The sequence below is a fragment of the Halichoerus grypus genome, chromosome 11, assembly GCF_964656455.1.
Source record: "Halichoerus grypus chromosome 11, mHalGry1.hap1.1, whole genome shotgun sequence".
Taxonomy (NCBI): Eukaryota; Metazoa; Chordata; class Mammalia; order Carnivora; family Phocidae; genus Halichoerus; species Halichoerus grypus.
This window is the reverse complement of record NC_135722.1, coordinates 7,734,784-7,744,941: the sequence shown is the minus strand read 5'-3', so window position 1 is coordinate 7,744,941 and position 10,158 is coordinate 7,734,784. Positions and strand designations below refer to the sequence as shown.

General features: G+C 64.0%; 1 protein-coding gene across 3 annotated transcripts; it reads left to right on the top strand.

Moving 5' to 3' along the window:
• Positions 1-929: 929 nt before the first annotated feature.
• Positions 930-9,139, top strand: SLC22A12 (solute carrier family 22 member 12). 3 transcript variants are annotated; one of them, XM_078059136.1, is made up of 10 exons: positions 930-1,537; positions 2,187-2,290; positions 2,766-2,818; positions 2,995-3,163; positions 5,531-5,654; positions 5,780-5,895; positions 6,633-6,847; positions 7,345-7,453; positions 7,673-7,876; positions 8,429-9,139. In XM_078059136.1, exons 1-10 carry the CDS (start codon positions 1,136-1,138, stop codon positions 8,490-8,492), a joined length of 1,560 nt encoding a protein of 519 aa, XP_077915262.1. In that variant the 5' UTR covers positions 930-1,135; the 3' UTR covers positions 8,493-9,139. The 3 variants fall into 3 exon arrangements, with proteins under 3 accessions (XP_077915262.1, XP_077915261.1, XP_077915263.1); XM_078059135.1 differs by having other exon boundaries at positions 2,766-2,920; XM_078059137.1 differs by lacking the exons at positions 2,766-2,818; positions 2,995-3,163.
• Positions 9,140-10,158: the final 1,019 nt, after the last annotated feature.

The following is a 10,158-nucleotide window of genomic DNA, read 5'->3' as shown; positions in this document are numbered from 1 at the left end:
TGATCTTTGTTTTCTCTGTACCTTTCCATATTTTCTGAAATTTCTGGAAAGTGTGTACGTTAATTTTATACTCCGGAAAAAAAAAAATAGAAGCTGCTGTTAAAACCAGCTGGAGCAAATTTTAACAGCGCCTGCACCTGCTGTCCACATCTGTGCTGGTCCCAAAGATGCTCTAGGGAAGGGTCCCTGCCCTCCAGGACCTGGCTGGAAATGGGACCAGCCAGACAGTAATAGAAGGGTGCAGGCCAGTGCGAAAATGGGGCTCCACTCCTGACTTAGAGCCCAGGAGGGAGGCAAGAATAAGCCAGCAGAGCCCCCTGGAGGAGGCGGCGCTTGTCATGCCAGCTGGGGATGAGTGGCGGCAGACAACAGAGGGCGGGGGGCTGGGGGGGCAGGGCCGCACCGGCGGGGAGGTGGGGTGCAGATGGCTGCCACCGAGGACTCAGGCCCAGGCCACACACACACATACACACGCACACGTGCGCACACACGGAGGCCCTCGCAGCCTACAGATGTCGCCCCTGGCTCACGCCAGTCCCAGGATCAGTAAGAACCCCGGCCAGCGGTCTCCTGCGTGAGCCCTGGAGAGTCCCCCTGTGAGGCGGGCAGGGGTGCCGAGGGGGGTGGCAGCCCTGCCAAAGCCCCCCCACACCCATCAGAGACCAGGTGCCCCTGGCCAGGCCTCCCCGCCGGGCAGGAACAGCTGTGCTCTGGCCTCTGGGCCTCCCTCCGAGCTGGGTTAAACTTTGACTGATTCCTAACCCCTGTTCCGTAAATGTCACCTGGTCACAGTTTAATTCCAGTCTGGGTGGCTTCAGTCTCCACTTCCCCCACCTCCTGTAACCAGCTTCTCCTGGAGGTCCAGGGCCAGCTGCATCTGGAAGGATGCTGGTGGCTTCAGGGTCACGCCTCACAGCTCCTGGTCCCGGTTGGAGCCAACCTGAGTGACCTTTGCTGGACAGACACCTGGGGAGCCCGGTGTCGGCGAGGGTGGTGGCCTCTGCCACGCTCCAGGCTTCTCGGCCGGGGAAGCAGGTGCCGCTGCGGGGAAAGCAGGGCCCCCCCGTCGGCCCCTTTGCCCCGGGCCAGCTTCTGTGAAGTGGGCACCTCCACTGGGGCCCCCCGGGCGGGCTCCATGGCATTTTCTGAACTCCTGGACCAAGTGGGTGGCCTGGGCAGGTTCCAGGTTCTCCAGATGGTGGCTCTGGTGGTCCCCATCGTGTGGCTCACCACTCAGAGCATGCTGGAGAACTTCTCGGCCGCCGTGCCCAGCCACCGATGCTGGGTACCCCTCCTGGACAACAGCACTGCCCAGGCCAGTGTCCCCGGGGCCCTGGGCCCCAAGGATCTCCTGACCGTCTCCATCCCCCCGGGCCCCAACCATGAGCCCCACCAGTGTCGCCGCTTCCGCCAACCACAGTGGCAGCTCCTGGACCCCAACGCCACGGCCACCAACTGGAGCGAGGCTGCCACAGAGCCGTGCATGGACGGCTGGGTCTACGACTACAGCACCTTCACTTCCACCATTGTGGCCAAGGTAAGAGCCTCTCCTGACACCTTCCCCAAGTCCTGGCGCTTTAGAGGCCAAGGTCAGAACTCACATTTGACTGGACTCAGAATGGCCCAGTCCTGGGAGGGACCCGCCTCGACAGGCCCCCTCCTCCAGGACATCGCCCCGGGGTGGGGGGGAGTCAGCAGCAGGACTCGGGCTTGTGGAAGGGTGGGTGGTACCGAAAGCTGGGGCCCTGGACAGCCAGGTCGGCCGGGCTGCCCCTGATTAGCTGTGACTCAGGCAGCTCCCCTCCCCGCCGCCCAAGCGCGGAGCCCAGTTCCACCTCCTGTCTGGGGACAGGCGACCCCTGGGGGCCAATCAGGCAAATCTGGGCAAGAGGGAGGGGCTGCCCATCCCAGCAAGGGGAAGGAGCCTCTTTGTAGAACCAGAGAGGCCTGGGGGAGTGGTGACCAAGCACCAGCTCAGGGTGGCGCTGCCGAGTGGGTGAGGCAGGGGAGAGCGAATGAGTCTAGAGAGGGCTTGACCCTGGACCAGAGGGCCACAGGGTGACAGCCCGGTCCTACCACCCTAGAGGTCACCAGGCCATCCACCCTCGCCTAGCTCCCACGGGTCTTCCCATCCAGCGCCTCCGCCCCCTCACCTCTGGGCTCAGCTCCCACTCCTCTCCCACCAGTGGGACCTGGTGTGTGACTCCCACGCCCTAAAGCCCATGGCCCAGTCCATCTACCTGTCTGGGATCCTGGTGGGAGCTGCGGTGTGCGGCCACATCTCCGACAGGTGAGTGCCCCTGGCTCTGGCAGCACACTTTTCCTTGCGCCCCTGTGCTCCTACAGCCCTGGCATCTTGCCGCCCTCACTCCTGACACCATCCAGCTCTGCCACTGAGCAAGCCTCAGACCCGCTCTGGGCTTTGGCTTCCCCCAGGGCTCCTCTGGGGTTGGAGAGGGTCATCCGTCCCATCCAGCGTTCACTGCTAAAATCTGCTCAGCCCCAAGCCTGCCTTCAGATGCTGCTCGAGGGCTCCCGCTGACAGGGCACTCCTTCTCTGCCCAGCGCGCCTTCCAGCTGCCTGGACCTTGGGGACACTGCCTGGGCGTCCAAGCCTTCCGTGGGTGGATAACTCAGGGCCGGACGCAGGTGTCACTCTCGCCTCTGCTCAACGGGCAAGCCCAGGGGGGGTCCAGAGCCCTGTGGCTGGGGCCGTGGCACGCCGTGCTCCCAGCCACATCGTCTGTGTGTCCGTGTGCCCGCAGGTTTGGGCGCAGGCTGGTGCTGACCTGGAACTACCTTCAGATGGCCGTGTCGGGCACGGCCGCCGCCTTCGCCCCCACCTTCCCCGTGTACTGCCTGTTCCGCTTCCTGGCGGCCTTCGGCGTGGCGGGCGTCATGATGAACACCGGCACGCTCCGTAGGTCACCTGACCTGGGCCCTGCGAGGGAGGCTGGCGCAGGCTCCCGGCTGACCCCTGTGGTCTCCTTGCAGTGATGGAGTGGACATCAGCGCGCGCCCGAGCCTTGGCGATGACCTTGAACTCCCTGGGCTTCAGCTTCGGCCAGGTCCTGATGGCAGCCGTGGCCTACGGTGTGCGGGACTGGGCCCTGCTGCAGCTGGTGGTCTCTGCCCCCTTCTTCCTCTGCTTTGTGTACTCCTGGTGCGTGCCATGCCCCCGCCTCAGAGAAGACCTGCCTACCTTCCACCCTGGGAGCAGGGGGTGGGGGGTGCAGGAGGCCGGGAGCAGGGAGGGGAGGCCCAGGGTCCTGGCACAGCTGGCCGCCACAGGCCCACGAGCTCACCCAAGTGCCCGCGGGGCTGCTCCCCTCCCTGCTCCTCCCAGGTGCCTCCTCCTCTACTCATCCTTCTCCCACCCCTTCCTTCCCATCACCTCTTGGCCCTTTTCCCTCTCAAGACCCTGCTTGCTTTGGTGCGTGTGGGGTGAGCTGCAAAGATACAGCGCGCACGCACGCACACACAGCCCCGGCTAGCCTTCCGTACTGATGTTATTACTAAAGAACAGGGACCAAGACCCAGTGGTCAGCGGGGACTCCTGGCCTCCCCACAAGGCTGACATATGGGGGAGGTTAGGGAGCATTTGCACTGCCCTCAAATACACAGCCCTCAGGCCTGGCTCTTGCCAAACTCCTGGGACATAGTAGGTGCAGAGTAAATATTTGTTGGATGGCTACCTGGATGGATGGATGGATGGATGGATAGATAGATGATAGATAGATAGATAGATAGATAGATAGATAGATAGATAGATAGATAGATGATAAACTAGTGAGTGGATGGGTAGATGGAGGGGATGGATGGATGGACAGATGGATAGATGGATGGATGGATGGATGCACTTCAGGACAGAGCTGAACCTGGCTCGTTTACCTACAGACCCAGCAACTTAGGAGTTGCTTGGCCATTGTGGTCACTGCAGAGGAAAGCCCAGCAGAAGCCCAGGGGAGGATGGGACTCCCGCACTGGGAGGAGGGCTTACTCACAGACCTCTCCGAGCCCAACAGGATAGAGCCAAAAGCTCTTAAAATGGAGCCTTGAGCAACTAACTTGCAGTCACTCTCCAGAGCAGGAGACAGCAACACCTGGTACACTGGCTCAGAGAGGAGACAGTCCTGCCTGACAGGTGGCCTTCTACCTACTGACCCCCCGGTACCAACAGAGTGGAGGCGGGAGGGTGGAGGGCAAAGGTCAATGATGCGGAGTCCAGGGCACCCCTCCTGGCTGTCTGAGGCCGATGCTGGCCTTCCGGTCGCTGCCAGTGCTCTCTCCCAGGCCACATAACCTGTCCCCCGGCTCTGACTTCCCCCACGTGCTACAGACCCTGAGTCACATCCTGGGTCCTGCCTCTGCCCAGCCTCCAGCCTCCCATTTCCCACCCGCTGTGTGACATCTCCGTGACTGGGGTCTTGGCATCCCAAATGTAACATCTCCTGCACTTGCTCTTTCCCGAGGCTTCCCCAGCATGATAGCAGCCCCCACCCACCGGGTCCCAGAGTCAGAGTTGCCATGACACCTCCTCCCCGTCCCTCCCCGTCCCCCCACCCCAAGTCCAGCAGGTCACTGGGTCTTGTCAACTCTACCTCTAACATGTACCTTGAGTCCCCCTTCTCTCCCTGGTTCTGCTAACCCTGAAGGACCTCAGGGCCCCGCGCACGAGGAGCAGGAGGCCCCACCCCTAGCTGCTGCTCATAGGAGAGAGGGGGCCTGGCTGGGGGGGGGCCTGGCTGGAGGCAGGAGCCTGTGTAGGGTAGTGGGCATGACAGGGGACTCAGTGCGCTGGGCCAGTGCAAGCGGTCTGGGCTGATGTGGAGGGCGGCGGGGGCCACGTTAGTGTTACGGGCTGGGTCCCGGCACGAGAAGGGGGAACTGAGATGCATTGGGCCAACTAGCATCCTGGCATGGGCAACAGGGTCAAAAGTGAGGCAAGGGCAGTGGGGCGGGTCAGATGCAAGGGATACTGGAAGTGACAGGAATTGGTGGCTGACTGGGTGCAGGTGGAGGGGGCTGGTGATGTCAGGACCAAAGACCCTGCTGGGTGTGAAGCTGTTTGCAAGGAGGGGCCCTGGGGGAGGAGCCCGCTCAAGCAGGAAGGTGCAGCCTTGAGGGTGAGCAGGAAGACAGTGTGACAGCAGGGAGGCGCCAGACAGGAGGGGACCCTGGGGGGCCTGCCATCCCATAACCACTGGGGGGTCCTTACTGCACACGGGGTCACCTGGGCCTGGCTTCCAAGTGAGGCAAGGGAAAGGCCACCAGGTCGGGAGGGGGGCAGGAAGGGAAGGACTGGGCCTCCCAAGCACAATCCGAGAGGGAGAAGGAAAAAGGCAGAAAGGGTGGCCTGTTGGGGAAGGAGGGTGTCAAACGGCGTGGCCTCCCTGAGCCTGGGGCCTGTGGGCACCAGTGGGGCCAGCCCCCGGGGACAGGAGACAGAAGGGCAGTGAGGCTCGTGCAGGCCAGGCCCTGGGGGCCACAGGCAGGGCCCCCTTCCATTTCCACCTCTGAACCCTGGCAGGTGGCTGGCAGAGTCGGCCCGATGGCTCCTCATCACAGGCAGGCTGGAGCGGGGCCTGCGGGAGCTGCGGAGGGTGGCTGCCATCAACAGGAAGAGGGTGGTGGAGGGCACGCTGACCACCGAGGTGAGGCCAACCCTCAGACCCTCTCCCTGCCCCCGCACTGGGCCCCTGGGAGGAGGAGGGTCAGAGGGAGGAGGGTGGGTCCAGTGCTCCCAGTGCTGACAGGGTGCCCCCCCGCCCCGCCGCAGGCCTTACTCTCAGCCATGCAGGAGGAGCTGAGTGTGGGCCAGGCCCCTGCCAGCCTGGGTGCCCTTTTCTGCACGCCTGGGCTGCCCCTCCGGACCGGCATCTCCACTCTGTGCTGGTAGATGCCCCTTGAACCCTGCCCGGGGCCCCAGCCTCTGCCTCTGGCCTGCCTTGGGCTGTCGCCGGCCCCCGGGGACCCTGGAATCAGGGCTCTGGCTGGCATCCAGTCAAGGGGCCTCTAATGACTCCCCTGTCCGTCCCACGGTCCTGACAGCACCTCCAGGACAGGGCGTGCAGCACGGTCACCTCCCCTCTAGTAGCGGTCAGGCTCCCAAAGGAAGCAGCCCAGGCTGGGGGGGCGCGGGCGGGGGAGCGGGAGAGATGGGAGGAGTCACAGCAAAGGCTCCGGGAGAGCTGAAGTGCCCAGCCCGCTGAGGAGGAGAGCGCCCGCCGCCCCGTCCGGAGGGGCCAGGGAGGAGGGAGGGGGTTATCAGAGCCCAGGCACCAGGGCCACCCAGCAAGGACTGGAACCGCTGAGGCCACGGAGGAAGGACACACTCAGTAGAAGCCGTAGCCATGGAGGGGAGGCGGCACCCAGAGGGAGGGAGGTGGGAACATCCCGGCCTTCCCCCCCCACACACACCGCCCCGCTGGTGCCCCTGCACTTCGCACCAATGCCTCCCATTGGCCAAACCTCTCGACGGGCAGCATTGACAGGGAGCCCAGGGAAAGGTGGTCTGGAGACCACCCCTCCACTACACAGAGCCTGCAGGAGGAGGGTGGAAATGGGTCTGAGAACAAAGGAGCCAATGAGCAGCCCACCCCCGGCCTGACTCCCCCGGCCCCGCCCCGCAGGTTCGCCTTTGGCTTCACCTTCTACGGCCTGGCCCTGGACCTGCAGGCCCTAGACAGCAACATCTTCCTGCTCCAGGTCCTCATTGGGGTCGTGGACATTCCGGCCAAGATAGGCTCCCTGCTGCTGCTAAGCCGTCTGGGCCGCCGGCCCACCCAGGCGGGGTCCCTAGTGCTGTCAGGGCTCTGCATCCTGGCCAACACGCTGGTGCCCTACGGTGAGCGCGCGGGCCTGGGTGCGCACGGCTGTGGCCCGAGGCTTCCCTACCTGGGGGCGCTGAGCCAGGAACAGAGGCCCTTGTCCCCTCCTCAGAGGGTGCTGGACCAGAGCAGGGGCCCAGTTAGGAAGGAGGCTGCAGAGCCTCCGGGAGAGATGGTGGTGGCCTGCAGCAGGCAATGAGCAGGGATGGTGTGGAGGGGTGGCTTCGTGACAAACTGTGGAGATAAAATAAGGCTCAGAGCCGGAGTGCAGGGGGAAGGTGGGGAGCAGGGGGCCGAGGAGGTCTCCCAGGGTCTGGCTCCAGGTGTCAGGCTGGGTGGCAATTTGGGGGCAGTGAATGTAGCCATGAGGTCACTCGGGATGTGCTCTGGGGACACCCAGGTGGAGCTGAGTCACAGACATTGGGAGGTCAGGGAGAAGTCTAGGCTGGAGAGAACCCCCATCTGACCTCGGGGCCCCTGCGACCAACTTCGATAACCCCATCTCTGTCCACAGAGATGGGGGCCCTGCGTTCAGCCCTGGCCGTGCTGGGGCTCGGGGGCCTGGGGGCTGCCTTCACCTGCGTCAGCATCTACACTGGTGAGCTCTTCCCCACCGTGCTCAGGTGAGGGGTCGCCCAGAGCTGGGAGGGCAGTGCGGGGGCGGCCTTCCCCAGCCTCGGATGTCCCCACCGCCATCTCCCTTCCATGTGGTCTCAGGGCCGCCCAGGAGCATCCCGGCTCGGCCTGAACCACTGGGCCATCCTGGACAGAGTAGGGGCTGGGAGGTCAAAGCCACGGTGGGCAGGCAGAGGGGCCCCTCACTGGTGTGTCTGCAACGACAGGATGACCGCGGTGGGTCTGGGCCAGATGGCAGCCCGAGGGGGAGCGATCCTGGGGCCTCTGGTCCGGCTGCTGGCTGTCCACGGCCGCTGGCTGCCCCTGCTGGTGTACGGGGGGGTGCCAGTCCTTAGTGGCCTGGCTGCCCTCCTGCTCCCAGAGACTCAGAGCCTGCCGCTGCCCGACACCATTCAAGATGTGCAGAACCAGTGAGTGAACTCTGCCCCGGGAACCCCCTTTCTGTCCCTCCAGGGAAGCTTGGAGTAGGGCAGGCCTGGTCCCCCCCCACCCCCCGCTGCTGGGCAGAGGGAGAACAGGGGTGCAGAGAGGGACAGGCCTGGCTCGGAGTCACACCGTACATCTGTGGGAGAGGGGAGACCAAAGGCTGGGTCTCCTGGCTGACCGTGTGGACTTGGTCTCCTGCCCTTCATGCCACCATTTGAGGCCCAGAGAGCTGGGCCACCCTCCACTCCACCTTAAGAGAAGTCAGGAGGAAGGAAGTGCATAGACCTTCGGAAGGGGGAGGGCCGAGGTTGTGATGGGCATTGTTGGGGCGCTCACAGGCCCCAGACTCTCCCGATGAAGCCCCTGGATGGTCGGCAGCTCTGTCACTGCCCACGCCCTCCCCAGCACGTGCTCAGGGAGCTCATTCCTGGGCTCCTGGGCAGTATCTCCTGAGTCCTCAGGAGAGACACGGTGCAGGGGTCAGAGGTCACGCTGCACCCACGAGAACAACCCTCTTATCTTTTGTGTCTGAACAGGGCGGTAAAGAAGGCGACACGCAGCACCCCGGGGCCCACTGTCCTGAAATCCACACATTTTTAAGCCTCCCGGGAATTCTGCGAGGCGACGCTGGGAGGAGCACCTTCTCTCCTTTGGAGAAGGCAGGATGGCAAAGGCCCCCATCTCTAGAAGAGGGCCCAGGGGCTGCCCCTCTCTGCCTGAGGAGCCGCCTTCAACAAAGAAAGGGCCAGAGGACGGCTTCACCGGCTGGGGGCTGCCCCGTGCACCCTCATGGGACCCTCCCTCGTGACTGCGAGAAGGAGAAGGGACCCACAGGAACCTGTCCACCCCTGCTCCCCTCCTCACTGCTCACGGCCCCTAGCTGCCCACTGCCCCCCCCCCCGAGCTCGGAGGCCACCACCACCCACAGTCAAATCTTCCCCAGCTCCTCGCACTGCCCCGAGGGCCCCACACAAGTCTCAGCTCCTCAGCTGTTCCCAAAAGGCCCCCAGTCCCCCCTCTCTCCACATTCCAGCCAAGGACCAATCCTCCCCGCCCCTTCTCTACCTGACAAAGTCCCTCCCAGACCCAGGGCCCAGGGCCCAACCCGAGGACATAGTGAAACCCTTACCCACAGCCGTGGCCCTGCACCTGACTCCCACACTCCGGCCTCGGAGTTCCCAGAGGGTTGGGGTGGCCGCTTACCCCTTGACCCCAGCTCCCACACAGAGCCTGGCAGGAGGGGCACTGGTGCGGGGGACACAAAAGAGTGAATAAAGGAACACATGACAGCCCCTCGCTGCCTCCAGGGATGAGCCATGGGTGGGAGTGGGGGCAGGGAGAGCTCTGGGGAACCCCTCAAGGGGCTGGCCCTTTCCCAGGAGGGTTTTCCTGCCCTGAAGGCCGGGGCCAGAGTGTCTGCCCTTTCCGGCCTCTGTTGTGGGCCAGGCACCACCCTGGATGCCTCAAGGCATCATCTTATCTTCTCCCAAACCCTTCAAGGAAGACAGCCCATTTTACAGATGGGAAAGTAAGGCTCAGAGAAACCAACTGCCCATGACCTGCAGCTCAGAGGGGCAGAATCAAGAGCCCAGCCCCGGTCTCCAGAGCCCAGCCCTGGCTACAACACCCCCTGCCCCTCCGGCCGCACAAATGGGCAGCCAGTGATGCCTCTCGAGTCAGGCGCCTCGCTCTCAGAACCAGCCGGGACCCCGTGGAGTCCACCGGCACCCCTTACAGGAAAACCCCGGGCAGGGGCTCAGATGGAAAGGGACGGACGCCCGAGCTCCCCTAACACAAATGCGGGTGCAGGCAGAAGCCATTTGCGGCCCATCGGGGTCCCCACCAGCTGCTGATCTGCTGAGCCGCCCCAGAGCTGTGCTCAGGTGGTCTCTGCTTCTGCCTGTGTCACTGCTTCCTGGCACCTCCGCAAAGGGCTGTGCCCCCACACACGCGCGTGCCCATGCGCGTGCACACACACACACACACACACCCGCATCAGTAGTGGGTACACACAGAAGATGAACGGGAAAACGGAAAGCTGCTCCTTGCCCCTGGGAGACAGGATCACTCACTGGCCTGGTCTTACCCGCCGCAGCCCCTCGGCCTCTTGGTGGGGGGGTGGGGGGGTGGGATCATGTCTTTCAGGCGCCTGCCTGTGGTCGCCCCTCAGTGAAGACCCCAGGACAAGGGGGGTGGGGGTGGGGATCATGTTTGTAAAGCTGCCCAAAGGCAAGGTTGTCTCAGCCTGCCCTGAACTTTTGGTCCC